Genomic DNA, 15685 nt, shown 5'->3' on the forward strand with positions numbered 1-15685 from the left:
ACTGTGCCGCTACATATAATGCTCACATATATTGCTACATAACACCAGTGACTGCTCATTAATAATAATCCATTGGCTCTTTTACGAATGTCCTGAAGTTGACCAAGATATTATGTAGATTCAGCTTTGTTTTTTCTTTGTGTTTATCACTCTGTCACTGATGACTGAAATAATAGTTGCCAATGAGAGTAATTTTTATTAAATAAAAAGATTTTAAAATCATTAACTGGAACCAACTAATATGTAGATTTAGTCTACCCGAGAATGCTGGTCATTCGTTGAGTGTATTCAAAATTGAGATCAATAGATTCTTGGGCACTAATAGTGTTGAACAGTATTGAGGGATGTAAGGGTAGGTGGGGAAGTGGAGTCGACGTTCATCCATGTTGTTGTTGAATAGCAAATTAGGTTCAGGTGACAAACTCTTTTAAAAAATAAATTTAGAATACCCAATTCTTTTTTTCCGAATTAGGGGCAATTTAGCGTGGCCAATCCACCTAACCGCACATCTTTGGGTTGTGGGGGTGAGATCCACGCAGACACGGGGATATGTGCAAACTCCACACAGACAGTGACCCGGGGCAGGGAAGGTGACCAACTCTTGCTCCTGTTCCTTATTTTGTTTTCTTATATACTCACACGAGACAGAGTCTTCTCTAATGTATGTTTATTACAGTTGTAAAAACAGCTGCAGTTGGATGTAAAGAAATGTAAATACAAATTGTACCTAACAATGTATAGTGAGAGTGACATGGCCCGCTGCTACGTACAACCGTTCAAGGTTAATGATCTTGAATGGCTTTGCCGCAACTCCTGTGAGTGTCCACGACCATTCTGATGGTCTAAATACGGAAAATGCTTGAAATAGTCAGGTGTGACAGCATCTTTGGAGAGAGAAACAGAATTAACCTATCAGACTTTTGAACTTTCATCAGAACTGGGAGCAGTAACAAAGCATAATGTAACTTAGTAAATAGGATCAGTTTTGAGTAAGTGAAGTGGGAGAACAGCAAAATGGAAGGACTGGAGGGCAGGAGAGAGTAAATGACGGAAGTGTTCATGCTGCAGGGACAAAAGGAGAGGTAATGAGACAAGTAAAGAAACAAGAGATATGTCTAGAGGAGGTTAGATGGCGGGTTCTTGAATAACTGATGTCCAAAAGCAAATAAAAAGGAAAAGAGAGAGAAAGAAGGAAAAGACAAGAAAAAGAAAACAAAATGGGACAAAAATTAACAAAGACCAAAGAAAAGTACAGCACTGGAACAGGTCCTTCGGCCCTCCAAGCCTGTGCCGACCATGCTGCCTGTCTCAACGAAAATCTCCTGCACTTCCGGGATCCGTATCCCTCTATTCCCATCCTATTCATGTATTTGTCAAGATGCCCCTTAAAAGTCACTATCGTCCCTGCTTCCACCACCTCCTCCGGCAGCGAGTTCCAGGCACCCATTATCCTCTGTGTAAAAAAACTTGCCTCGCACATCACCTCTAAACCTTGCGTCTCGCACCTTGAACCTATGCCCCCTAGTAATTGATCCCTCTACCCTGAGAAAAAGCCTCTGACTATCCACTCTGTCTATGCCCCTCATAATTTTGTAGACCTCGATCAGGTCGCTCCTCCACCTCCGTCGTTCCAGTGAGAACAAACCAAGTTTATTCAACCTCTCCTCATAGCTAATGCCCCTCCATACCAGGCAACATCCTGGTAAATCTCTTCTGCACCCTCTCTAAAGCCTCCACATCCTTCTGGTAATGTGGCAACCAGAATTGAACACCATACTCCAAGTGTGGCCTAACTAAGGTTCTATACAGCTGCAACATGACTTGCCAATTTTTATACTCAATGCCCCGGCCAATGAAGGCAAGCATGCCATATGCCTTCTTGACTACCTTCTCCACCTGTGTTGCCCCTTTCAGTGACTTGTGGACCTATACACCTAGATCTCTCTGACTGTCAATACTCTTGAGGGTTCTACCATTCACTGTATATTCCCTACCTGTATTAGACCTTCCAAAATGCACTACCTCACATTTGTCCAGATTAAACTGTCATCTGCCATCTCTCCGCCCAAGTCTCCAAACAATCTAAATCCTGCTGTATCCTCTGACAGTCCTCATCGCTATCCGCAATTCCACCAACCTTTGTGTCGTCTGCAAACTTACTAATCAGTCCAGTTACATTTTCCTCCAAATCATTTATATATACTACAAACAGCAAAGGTCCCAGCACTGATCCCTGCGGAACACCACTGGTCACAGCCCTCCAATCAGAAAAGCATCCTTCCATTGCTACTCTCTGCCTTCTATGACCTAGCCAGTTCTGTATCAATCATTATGATCTAAAGTTGTTGAATCCTGGGCTGTGAAGTGCCCAGTCAAAAGATGAGGTGCTGTTCTGAGAGCGTGCATTGAATTCTGTGGAACACTGCAGGCGGCCAAGGACAGAGAGGGCAGAGTGGCAGCAAGGTGGAGAATTAAAGTGACAGCTGATTGGTAGCTCGGGCCATTGAAAACAAAGCCATCGCCCAGTCTGTGTTTGGTTTCCCAGTGTCGAGGAGACCACATTGTAAACAGTAGATACAGGATGCTGAATTGAAAGAAGTACTAGTAAATCAGTGTTTAATTTGAAAGGAATGTTTGGGGCCTGGGATGGTGAGAGGTAAAGAGGTGTAGGGCAACTTGTGTTCCATGCACTTGAGTGGAAATGTGCCAGGGGAAAAGGGTGACTGAGTAGTGAACCAGAGTTATGGAGGGAACAGTGCCTTTGCAATGCTGAGAGAGGACTATGTATTTGGAGGGAGCATAAATGGTGGAGGATGATCCTTGTATTGCGGAGGCTGGTGGATGGAAGGTGAGGACAAAGGGGGCGGTGTTATGGCTCCTGGAGAGAGGGGGAACGTGTGAGAGCAGAAGTATGTGAAATGGGAAGGGTCCTGCCACCCAATGTGTGTGTGTGACTATATGGGTGTGTAAGTGTGTGTGGGTATATGGGTGAGTGTGGGAATATGGGTGTGTAAGTGTGTGGGTATATGGGTGTCGAAGTGTGTGTGTGGGTATATGGGTGTGTAAGCGTGTGGGTGGGTATATGGGTGTGTAAGTGTGTGGGTGGGTATATGGGTGTGTAAGTGTCTGGGTGGGTATATGGGTGTGTAAGTGGTGTGTGTGTATGGGTGTGTAAGTGTGTGGGTATATGGGTGTGTAAGTGTGTGTGGGTATATGGGTGTGTAAGTGTGTGGGTATATGGGTGTGTAAGTGTGGGTGGGTATATGGGTGTGTAAGTGTGTCGGTGGGTATATGGGTGTGTAAGTATGTGGGCAGGTATATGGGTGTGTAAGTGTGTGGGTGGGTATATGGGTGTGTGTGTGGGTGTATGGGTGTGTAAGTGTGTGTGTATGGGTGTGTAAGTGTGTGGCTGGGTATGGGTGTGTAAGTGTGTGGGTGGGTGTATGGGTGTGTGTGGATATATGGGTGTGTATGGGTGTGTGTGGATATATGGGTGTGTGTGGATATATGGGTGTGTATGGGTGTGTGTGGATATATGGGTGTGTATGGGTGTGTGTGGATATATGGGTGTGTATGGGTGTGTGTGGATATATGGGCGTGTGTGGGTATATATGGGTGTGTATGGCCAGTCAAGAACAGTAGCGGGAAGTTGTGCTTGGAGTCCGAGGAGAGGTGATAAATGAATATTTTTCATCAGATTTCACACAGGAAAAAGACAATGTTGTCGAGGAGAATGCTGAGATTCAGGCTACTAGACTAGAAAGGCTTGAGGTTCATGAGGAGTAGGTGTTAGCAATTCTGGAAAGTGTGAAAATAGATAAGTCCCCTGGGCCGGATGGGATTTATCCTAGGAATCTCTGGGAAGCTAGGGAGGAAATTGCTGAGCCTTTGGCTTTGATCTTTAAGTCATCTTTGTCAACAGGAATAGTGCCAGAAGACTGGAGGATAGCAAATGTTGTCCCCTTGTTCAAGAAGGGGAGTAGAGACAACCCCGGTAACTATAGACCAGTGAGCCTTACTTCTGTTGTGGGCAAAATCTTGGAAAGGTTTATAAGAGATAGGATGTATAATCATCTGGAAAGGAATAATTTGATTAGAGATAGTCAACACGGTTTTGTGCAGGGTAGGTTGTGCCTCACAAACCTTATTGAGTTCTTTGAGAAGGTGACCAAACAGGTGGATGAGGGTAAAGCAGTTGATGTGGTGTATATGGATTTCAGTAAAGCGTTTGATAAGGTTCCCCACGGTAGGCTACTGCAGAAAATACAGAGGCATGGGATTCAGGGTGATTTAGCAGTTTGGATCAGAAATTGGCTAGCTGGAAGAAGACAAAGGGTGGTGGTTGATGGGAAATGTTCAGACTGGAGTCCAGTTGCTAGTGGTGTACCACAAGGATCTGTTTTGTGGCCACTGCTGTTTGTCATTTTTATAAATGACCTGGAGGAGGGCATAGAAGGATGGGTGAGTAAATTTGCAGATGACACTAAAGTCGGTGGAGTTGTGGACAGTGCAGAAGGATGTTACAAGTTACAGAGGGATATAGATAAGCCGCAGAGCTGGGCTGAGAGGTGGCAAATAGAGTTTAATGCAGAAAAGTGTGAGGTGATTCATTTTGGAAGGAATAACAGAAAGACAGAGTACTGGGCTAATGGTAAGATTCTTGGCAGTACGGATGAGCAGAGAGATCTGGGTGTCCATGTACACATAGATCCCTGAAAGTTGCCACCCAGGTTGAGAGGGTTGTTAAGAAGGTGTACGGTGTGTTAGCTTTTAGAGAGTGTGTTAGAGAGATTGAGTTTCGGAGCCATGAGGTCATGTTGCAGCTGTAAAAAACTCTGGTGCGGCCGCATTTGGAGTATTGCGTGCAATTCTGGTCGCCGCATTATAGGAAGGATGTGGAAGCATTGGAAAGGGTGCAGAGGAGATTTACCAGAATGTTGCCTGGTATGGAGGGAAGATCTTATGAGGAAAGGCTGAGGGACTTGAGGCTGTTTTCGTTAGAGAGAAGAAGGTTTAGAGGTGACTTAATTGAGGCATACAAGATAATCAGAGGATTGGATAGGGTGGACAGTGAGAGCCTTTTTCCTCGGATGGTGATGTCTAGCACGAGGGGACATAGCTTTAAATTGAGGGGAGATAGATATAGGACAGATGTCAGAGGTAGGTTCTTTACTCAGAGAGTAGTAAGGGCGTGGAATGCCCTGCCTGCAACAGTAGTGGACTCGCCAATACTAAGGGCATTCAAATGGTCATTGGATAGACATATGGACGATAAGGGAATAATTTAGATGGGCTTTAGAGTGGTTTCACAGGTCGGTGCAACATCGAGGGCAGAAGGGCCTGTACTGCGCTGTAATGTTCTATGTTCTATATGTGTGTGTGGGTATGTGTGTGTGTGTGGGTATATGTGTGTGTGTGTGGGGGTATATGTGTGTGTGGGGGTATATGTGTGTGTGTGTGGGTATATGGGTGTGTGTGGGTATATGGGTGTGTGTGGGTATATGGGTGTGTGTGGGTATATGTGTGTGTGGGTATGTGTGTGTGTGGGTATATGGGTGTGTGGGTATACGTGTGTGTGTGGGTATGTGTGTGTGTGGGTATATGTGTGTGTGGGTATAAGACCATAAGACATACGAGCGGAAGTAAGGCCATTCGGCCCATCGAGTCCACTCCACCATTCAATCATGGCCATTCAACTCCATTTACCCGCTCTCTCTCCATAGCCCTTAATTCCTCGAGAAATCAAGAATTTATCAACTTCTGTCTTTTAAAAAAATATATATATTTATTTAAGTTTTTTATATCAACTTCTGTCTTAAAGACACTCAGTGTCCCGGCCTCCACCACCCTCTGAGGCAATGAATTCCACAGACCCACCACTCTCTGGCTGAAGAAATTTCTCCTCACCTCTGTTCTAAAGTGACTCCCTTTTATTCTAAGGCTGTGCCCCCGGGTCCTAGTCTCCCCTACTAATGGAAACAACTTCCCTACGTCCATCCTATCTAAGCCATTCATTATCTTGTAAGTTTCTATTAGATCTCCCCTCAACCTCCTAAACTCCAATGAATATAATCCCAGGATCCTCAGACGTTCATCGTATGTTAGGCCTACCATTCCTGGGATCATCCGTGTGAATCTCCGCTGGACCCGCTCCAGTGCCAGTATGTCCTTCCTGAGGTGTGGGGCCCAGAATTGCTCACAGTATTCTAAATGGGGCCTAACTAATGCTTTATAAAGCTTCAGAAGCACATCTCTGCTTTTATATTCCAAGCCTCTTGAGATAAATGACAACATTGCATTTGCTTTCTTAATTATGGACTCAACCTGCAAGTTTACCTTTAGAGAGTCCTGGACTAGGACTCCCAAGTCCCTTTGCACTTCAGCATTATGAATTTTGTCACCGTTTAGAAAATAGTCCATGCCTCTATTCTTTTTTCCAAAGTGCAAGACCTCGCACTTGCCCACGTTGAATTTCATCAGCCATTTCTTGGACCACTCTCCTAAACTGTCTAAATCTTTCTGCAGCCTCCCCACCTCCTCCATACTACCTGCCCCTCCACCTATCTTTGTATCATCGGCAAACTTAGCCAGAATGCCCCCAGTCCCGTCATCTAGATCGTTAATATATAAAGAGAACGGCTGTGGCCCCAACACTGAACCCTGCGGGACACCACTCGTCACCGGTTGCCATTCCGAAAAAGAACCTTTGATCCCAACTCTCTGCCTTCTGCCTGACAGCCAATCGTCAATCCATGTTAGTACCTTGCCTCGAATACCATGGGCCCTTATTTTACTCAGCAGTCTCCCGTGAGGCACCTTATCAAAGGCCTTTTGGAAGTCAAGATAGATAACATCCATTGGCTCTCCTTGGTCTAACCTATTTGCTATCACTTCAAAGAACTCTTAACAGGTTTGTCAGGCACGACCTCCCCTTACTAAATCCATGCTGACTTGTCCTAATCCGACCCTGCACTTCCAAGAATTTAGAAATCTCATCCTTAACGATGGATTCTAGAATCTTGCCAACAAACGAGGTTAGGCTAATTGGCCTATCATTTTCCATCTTTTTTCTTGTTCCCTTCTTGAACAGGGGGATTACAACAGCGATTTTCCAATCCTCAGGGACTTTCCCTGACTCCAGTGACTTTTGAAAGATCATAACTAACGCCTCCACTGTTTGTATATGAGTGTGTGTGGGCATATGAGTGTGTGTGGGCATCTGGGTGTGTGTGGATATATGAGTGTGTGTGGGTATATGGGTGTGTGTCGGTATATGTGTGTGTGTGGGTATATGTGTGTGTGGGTAAATGTGGGTGTGTGTGGGTATATGTGGGTGTGTGGGTATATGGGAGTGTGGGTATATGGGTGTGTGTGGGTATATGGGTGTGTAAGTGTTTGTGGGTATATGGGTGTGTAAGTGTGTGTGGGTATATGGGTGTGTAAGTGTGTGTGGGTATATAGGTGTGTGTGGGTATATAGGTGTGTGGGTATATGGGTGTGTGTGGGTATATGGGTGGGGGTATATGTGGGTGTGTGTGGGTATAGGTGTGTGTGGGTATATGGGTGTGTAAGTGTGTGTGGGTATATGGGTGTGTAAGTGTGTGTGGGTATATGGGTGTGTAAGTGTGTGTGTGGGTATATGGGTGTGTAAGTGTGTGTGGGGGTATATGGGTGTGTAAGTGTGTGGGTATATGGGTGTGTATGTGGGTATATGGGTGTGTATGTGTGTGGGTATATGGGTGTGTAAGTGTGTGGGTATATGGGTGTGTGGGTATATGGGTGTGGGGATATATGGGTGTGGGGATATATGGGTGTGTGGGTATATGGGTGTGTGAGTATATGGGTGTGTGTGGGTATATGGGTGTGTGGGTATATGGGTGTGTAGGTATATGGGTGTGTGGGTATATGGGTGTGTGGGTATATGGGTGTGTGGGTATATGGGTGTGTGTGGGTATATGGGTGTGTAAGTGGGGTGTATGGGTGTGTAAGTGTGGGTATATGGGTGTGTAAGTGTGTGGGGGTATATGGGTGTGTAAGTGTGTGGGTATGTAAGTGTGTGTGTGTGGGTATATGGGTGTGTAAGTGCGTGGGTATAGGTGTGTATGTGTGTGGGTATATGGGTGTGTAAGTTGGGTGTGTAAGTGTGGGTATATGGGTGTGTAAGTGTGTGGGTATATGGGTGTGTAAATGTGTGGGTATATGGGTGTGTAAGTGTGTGTGGGTATATGGGTGTGTAAGTGTGTGTGGGTATATAGGTGTGTAAGTGGGTGTGTAAGTGTGGGTATATGGGTGTGTAAGCGTGTGTGGGTATATGGGTGTGTATGTGTGGGTATATGGGTATGTATGTAGGTATATGGGTGTGTATGTGGGTATATGGGTGTGTAAGTGTGTGTGGGTATATGGGTGTGTAAGTGTGTGTGGGTATATGGGTGTGTAAGTGTGTGGGTATATGGGTGTGTATGTGTGGGTATATGGGTGTGTATGTGGGTATATGGGTGTGTATGGGTGAAGGGGAGAATCATACAAACAGGAATTAGCAGGCATAGGCCATTCGGCCCCTCAAACCTGTTCTGCAATTCTGTAACGTCTTCACTGATCTGGTTGTGCCCTCAGTGCCACTTTCCCACCTACCCCCGATACCCTTTGACTCCCTTGTTAGATAAACATCTACCACTTTCTAGTGAAAATGATTCCAAAGACTTGTGATCCTATGAGGAAAATTTCTGCCCACCTCTTAAATGGGAGACTGCTTATTTTTAAACTGTTTCCCTTACTGTCTCCAACAAGGGAAAACATCTGTTCAACTTCCATTCTAACATCCATTCTATCAAGTCCAGTCAGGATCTTGTATGTTTCAGTAAGATCTCCATGAAGTTCTGCTCTATTAACAGCAACATGTGGGAAACAGGTACCCAATTGTGACCCAAATGGAAATCCATCATCGAAAATGGTGTCAATACCCTCTGACCATCGAGAGCAGCCGCTGAGAGAGAATGGCAGGAGAGATGGGAAGAGGGGGAAGCTGCTCTCCAGCCCTCACCATCTCTACCGGCCACTGACCAAAGATGTCCTCACAGGACGTGCCTGCGAGACTAGGATAGGAATCATAAAAACCACCCATGAACAACATAGCCAACACTGACATCCGCAGAATCGCCCACAACAGGAAGAGTTACTGACACATGTTACCAAGGGAATTCTGTCTAAATGACCGACGTACTTTACCAACTGAAAGGAAAATAGATGAAATGGTACATTTTATGAATGTGCCTCTCCAGTACAGAGCCCTTGTCGGGAATGCATATCTGGAAATCATGGGGTGACAATCTTAGGGAACATATCCATGATTAATTCATAACATTGAAGGAAAATATCTGCTTTAACAAGGTGTATTATTGTGTGTATCATGTGATTCTTGAGCTTTAAATATGGTATCTGCACAACGTGTCTTAATTTATTGAAGCATATGACAGAACTGTTTTGTATTGTACAGCTTTCTAGCCTTGCTGAAACCATCTCTTCGTCCATCTGAGAATTGTGACCTATTATGTTACAACATTTTATCTTGGCTTACTCTGGCAAATGTTGATGGTTTTATATACTTTAAAAATATTACTGTCAGCTTCCTTGCGATCGTCTTTTGTAGTTTGTCTAGTTTGTTTCCAGTGATGTCAGCAGTCATTGGTACAATTTCAGCCATTGTTCAATAAATGCCAGAAGCATTGAAACCTAGAAAATGGAAGCAGGGGGATGCCCTTCGAGCCTGCTCCGCCATTCATTATGGTCATGGCTGATCATCCAATTCGGTAACCTGTCCCCCCCTCCCCAATATCCTTTGATCCCTTTAGCCTAAGAGTTAGATCTAACTTCTTGAAAAACTGCTTTGTTCTGGTCTCAACTTTCTGTGGTAACGAATTCCACAGGCTCCCCACTCTGGGTGAAGAAACCTATCCTCATCTCAGTATTAAATGGTCTACCCTGTATCCTCAGACTGTGACCCCTGGTTCTGGACTCCCCTGCCATCAGGAACACCCTTTCTACATCTACCCTGCCTAGTCCTGTTGGTATTTTGTGATTTCTTTGACATCCTCCTTCATTATTCTAAACTCCAGCGAAAATAATCCTAATAGACTCAATCTCTACTGTTATGTCAGTCCCACCATCCCAGGAATTACTCTGGCAAACATGCGCTGCACTCCCTCCATCGCAATAACATCCTTCCTCAGGTAAGGAGACCAAATTGCTTACACTATTCCAGGCATGGCCTCACCAAGGCCCTATATAATTGCAGCAAGACATCCCTGCTCCTGTACTCTAATCCTCTTGCTATGAAGGCCGCCTTTACCGCCTGCTGTATCTGTACACTTACCTTCAGCGACTGTGCATGAGGAAACTCTAATCTCGTTACACATTCCCCTCTCTTAATCGGAACACTTGGCCTGCCGAATGTCAGAGCTTGACCCCACCCAGTATTCTCACTCGATGCTCTCAATAGGGTACATAGAACCTAGAACAGTACAGCACAGAACAGGCCCTTCGGCCCTCGATGTTGTGCCGAGCATTTTCTTCATCTTTTAATTCAAATAATTTGTAATTCTTTTAATTGTAGTTTGTCCTTCTTTTTGCACCCGTTACATTCCATGCACCAGACCACTTATCAGTTCTACTTACAGGCCCTTTGCACCTTGTTGGTATAATCGGTGCGGATGCGATGGGTCGACGGGCCTGTAATACTCTATGACTCTTGGGTCAGATTAAACACAGATCTTAAATTCTTCTTGAACATATTCAGGCTAAAGTTTGTGTTACTTTGGAAATCACCAACCAAAAATTCTTTTGTCCACGATTGCAACACTTCTGTAACATGAGATGTAATAATCTCTTCATCCCTCTGCAGGAACCCTGGCCTGCTTTCCAGTTAAAGATCCTCGCAGTCACTTCTTTGTATCAGTTACATTTGCAGCCCTGTAGTTCTTTTCAGGCATCAGAATGCACAAATGTCATTACTTCTTTGGGTTGAATTAAGTTTTTGCTTCTCCTTCTCTTCAGATCCGCCGACTAAAATCCCATCCATCCATCATAATCTGGAGTGGAAACAATGAAAATGAGGCTGCACTTGCATTAAATTGGTTCGGTATTCCACCAACAAGTACCACACTGTACCTCAATGACTATGTACAACTCTATGTTAATACTATTAGAGAAATTGTGCTCAAGGTAAGCAACCAGTTTAGGTATGAAATAAGTTTTTTAAACTAATTTCCAATACGATTATCGGCGGCAGGAAACTTGTGCCAATTGTTAAATAAATGCAACCTGTGGATTGATTATTCCAGAAGGATTTACAGCACAGCACCAGTTTCATGCTAGTGTTTGTATTTCACATAAGCTTCATCCCTCGTTCATCTTATCCTATTTACATATTGTTCTATACCCGTATTTCTCATGTTTATCTAACGTCCTCTTAAATAGCTGTGTTTGATATAATCGATAAAACACATTCCTGAAGATCTTAAGCCGCACTTAGTCCAATTTCCTGCACTAACGAGTTCCGCTCGCCAGTGCAGGACCTCTAGACTCCTCTCCCCCCCCCCCCCCTCCCCAAGTCACCAATAAAGGGGCCATCAAACCCCCCCACACTCCACCTCATAAGGGCAGGGCACCCAGGTTGGCAATGCCTAGGTTCCCGGGTGGCATCGGAGGTACCAGGGTATCACCCTGTCCAGAGCCTGACCACCCAGGGGCCCTCTGATCATCTGGGAGACCCCCCCCCCCCCGGTGTCAGTACCCCTGGTCCACATCTGTGGAAACCAGTGCTAAACGGCGGCCATTCAGGGTCTCCGAGGCGAGGTGAGACTAACTGTTTACTTGAATATGCAAATTTGGGCCCCAACCTCAATAGATAAATTGCATCTTAATCTACAATGGTCTCATTAACACAAAAAGTCCCTTTTAAGTACACAAGATGTCTATGGTCAAAGACACACAGCCCACTCTGAACCCAAGTTAGTGTCTGTGGATTTCTCTTCCAAATACCCTTGGATGATGATCACATGAGAGTTTCTAAACTCCACTCGTAAAGACATACTTTCAAATCTTCTCTAATAATGCTACCCTTAGCTGTTTTCATTTTGAAATCCAGACCAGGTTTTCCAAATGACACTTTCCGACAAAGTTTCCGCTCCGCCTTTAACAGTGAATCTAGTCCAGGAATTTTGCACAAACACCTTTAGGATTTCTTTGTCTTGATTGCTGTGCAAACCTCGCACAATTGCTTTAATTGTCGATCCCATGACTGTATTAAAATGGCACAGACGTTTGGTTGGGCAACACGGTAGCACAGATGTTAGCGCGGTTGCTTCACAACTCCAGGGTCCCAGGTTCGATTCGCGGCTTGGGTCACTGACTTTGCGGAGTCTACACGTTCTCCCTGCGGAGTCTACACGTTCTCCCCGTGTCTGCGTGGGTTTCCTCTGGGTGCTCCGGTTTCCTCCCACAAGTCCCGAAAGACGTGCTGTTAGGTAATTTTAACATTCTGAATTCTCCCTCAGTGTACCCGAACAGGTGCCGGAATGTGGCGACTAGGGGATTTTCACAGTAACTTCATTGCAGTGTTAATGTAAGCCTACTTGTGAAACTAATGAAGATTATTATTATTATTTACCTTTGAAGGCTGCTGTCCCACTTTAAATCTGATTACTGCATTTGTCTCTAACTTAGAACACTTTATTTACTCTTACTTGAACTATTCTGAACAATACCTTGGTCTCCAGACTTCTTGGAAACTTCTCTTCATTTCTCTAGTTTCCCCATCTTGGGACTTTAGATTTCTGGCATTTGTTTCCTTAACCATTACTCCACAGTATGACTTTTCTTCTGGTAAGGCTGAAAGATGTTCCCTTTTTAGCCTTCTGAAACCTACTGTTTCTAGCAGAGCTGTGAGAGCTGCCTTCTCTCTAATGACCTATCTCCAACTGCCCACAAATTAGCTAAACTAAAATCTTCCCTATCTCACACTGCTCCAGTTTCTAAGCAGTGCCTGCATACATCTGTTCACCTATTTATTTTTGATGTGGAGATGCCGGCGTTGGACTGGGGTGAGCACAGTAAGAAGTCTTACAACACCAGGTTAGAGTCCAACAGGTTTGTTTCAAATCACTAGCTTTCGGAGCACTGCTCCTTCCTCCGGAGAATCATGAGGAAGGAGCAGTGCTCCGAAAGCTAGTGATTTGAAACAATCCTGTTGGACTTTAACCTTGTGTTGTAAAACGTCTTACTATTTATTCTACGCACCATAGCCATCACTTAAGTACAATGGAATCACGATTGGAATTGAAACCAATCCCTCCTCGTACAAACACCCTTGCCCAGCATGTATCTATAGGTTTTACCTTTCCAGGCACAAATATTAAATTAAACCTACTTAACACTATACTTTATGTTTAATGTTTCCCAATACTAAATAAATCCCTTAAAATTACCTTTATTTTCCCAACACCAGTGAATTTTAGAGTGAATATCATGGTGCACTGCAACTTGACCCCACAGCCCAAAAAGATGCGCAGGCTAGGTGGATTGGCCATGCTAAATTCCCCTGTAATTGGGAAAAAAAGAACTGAGGACTCTAAATTTATTTTTTTAAAATACCGCAATTGCTCTTCTGGGGGTTGGGTATCAAAATAACAAAACAAGTTGTCTTCAGAAAGACAGTGTTGTCTGTAAAACCTCAGACACTTCGACCAGTTTATTACTCAAGGTTTTACCCAGTGTCTTTCTTTGCCAGGTAAACAAAGGACAAATACAAGTGTATGGTTCAACCAAATTTATTTATCAAACAGTAAAAACAGTTACCCTTCTTAAATTATCCCAAAACAGTCCAAAATGTTCCCAAAATTCATAATACTACCTGGTGGCGCGGTCGCACCGTGATTAGCATTGTTGCTTCACAGCTCCAGGGTCCAAGGTTCAATTCCCACTTGGGTCACTGTCTGTGCGGAGTCTGCACGTTCTCCCCGTGTCTGCGTGGGTTTCCTCCGGGTGCTCCGGTTTCTTCCCACAAGTCTCGAAAGACGGGCTGTTTAGGTGAATTGGACATTCTGAATTCTCCCTCTGTGTACCCGAACAGGCGCCGGAATGTGGCGACTAGGGGATTTTCACAGTAACTTCATTGCAGTTTTAATGTAAGCCTACTTGTGACAATAATAAAGATTATTATTATTATGAGCCAATGGACTCAGTTAAGCTGCTGGTCTGATTCTCTGAGGCTTGATTCCTCGGGGCCTTCGTCCGTGAATGTGGGTCTCACACGCTGCTTCCTTCTGTCTCTGATCGGTTCCAATCTTCTCTGCTACCTCTGCGAGTCTTTGCTGGGGAGGGTCCTGGTGGTCGATTTTTATATCCTTCTACTTGCCTTGCCAGAAAGTTCTCTGGCCCTCAGTCAATGAGCTCTCGAGGAAGGGATCGCAATACCCAATGGTGTTGCCGATTGCAACTCTGCAGGACACCAGGAACCCAACCCCAGTGGTCTATTCCTATGTGTATTGTTTGCACGTAATCTCTCTCCATATATGGTAACTGGCTGCTGGAATGTTTAGCTCTATCGGAGCAACCCAAATAAAGCGATCCATATGAATAGGATTGATTATGTCCTGACTGGTGATTGACAGTGATTGATGGGTGATTGACAGTGATTGATGGGTGATTGATGGGCAGGTCCAGACATGCCCTGTCAGTCTGTCTGTGTTCAGTGTATTCGAACTTGGCCAAGTTCGAATTCCCATCAGGCCAGTCCTGGAGCTGACTGTAATTTGATTTAAAATGCCCAGTTTTTAATTTAGAATGTCCAATTTTATATCGGGTCCAACATTTGGGCCGCTGTCCATTTTACCACAACAAGTTGTTACTTATAGTTGCTTACAGATAGATATCTAAATGAATATGCACAATAATGATTAAGCTTCACTAAATGGCTTTCATTTTACTTCAATATCACATTGCAAAATGGACAGTTTAGTATCAGTTCAAAATTTATTGGTTGTGTTAGTATGAAAACCTATGTTGCTTTATATTCTTGAGTATTATGAAATGTTCCAAAAATAGACCGTGATTCTGTTACAGTCACAAGCTTTGAGGAAATAAAAAGATGTAATGCAGCCTGGTGATTTGAATAGTCAGATTAGCAGAGTATTGATTTGTAAGTAAAGTTCACTGGGAACAGCTTCGTTAGAAGAATTCAACCCACAAATCCAATGTATCTGTTACATTTCTGGGAATCAAACAGTGCAAAATATTTGGAAACTATTTCCTTTTTGAACAGAAAACTGTTTGAATCTCCTTTTTGTCTGTAAAAGTTCCACCCCCATGCCTCATTCAACTCGTTGGAATCCAGCCCCTGTGAACAGGCTCTAACCACTCCACTGTTACTGGCGGAGGAGATGGATAGGTTTCAATTAGTAGCAGGATGAAGGGTTATGGAGAGTGGGTAGGAAGGTAGAGTTGAGGCCAAGATGAGATCAGCTTGATCGTATTGAATGGCGAAGCAGCTTCAAGGGGCTGAATTGCCTACTCTTGTTCCTTGTTCTTATGTTCTGATATCTGCTGCCATGGGCTTTTGATTCTATTAATTAAGTTGAATTGCAGATCTTAACTATTGAGTTGGAACATTGAAGAGCAATTCTCCAAGAAC

General features: G+C 44.2%; 1 protein-coding gene across 2 annotated transcripts in view; it reads left to right on the top strand.

The window, feature by feature from the left end:
- The window catches only part of manba (mannosidase, beta A, lysosomal), a 159278-nt gene that overhangs the window by 103376 nt on the left and 40217 nt on the right, over positions 1-15685 (top strand). For both annotated transcript variants that reach the window (XM_072495205.1, XM_072495206.1), the window contains one exon: positions 11050-11217. In XM_072495205.1, the coding sequence (XP_072351306.1) occupies positions 11050-11217 (168 nt within the window). The remainder of the gene's footprint in view (positions 1-11049; positions 11218-15685) is intronic.

The sequence above is a fragment of the Scyliorhinus torazame genome, chromosome 3 (genome assembly GCF_047496885.1).
Source record: "Scyliorhinus torazame isolate Kashiwa2021f chromosome 3, sScyTor2.1, whole genome shotgun sequence".
Lineage (NCBI taxonomy): Eukaryota > Metazoa > Chordata > Chondrichthyes > Carcharhiniformes > Scyliorhinidae > Scyliorhinus > Scyliorhinus torazame.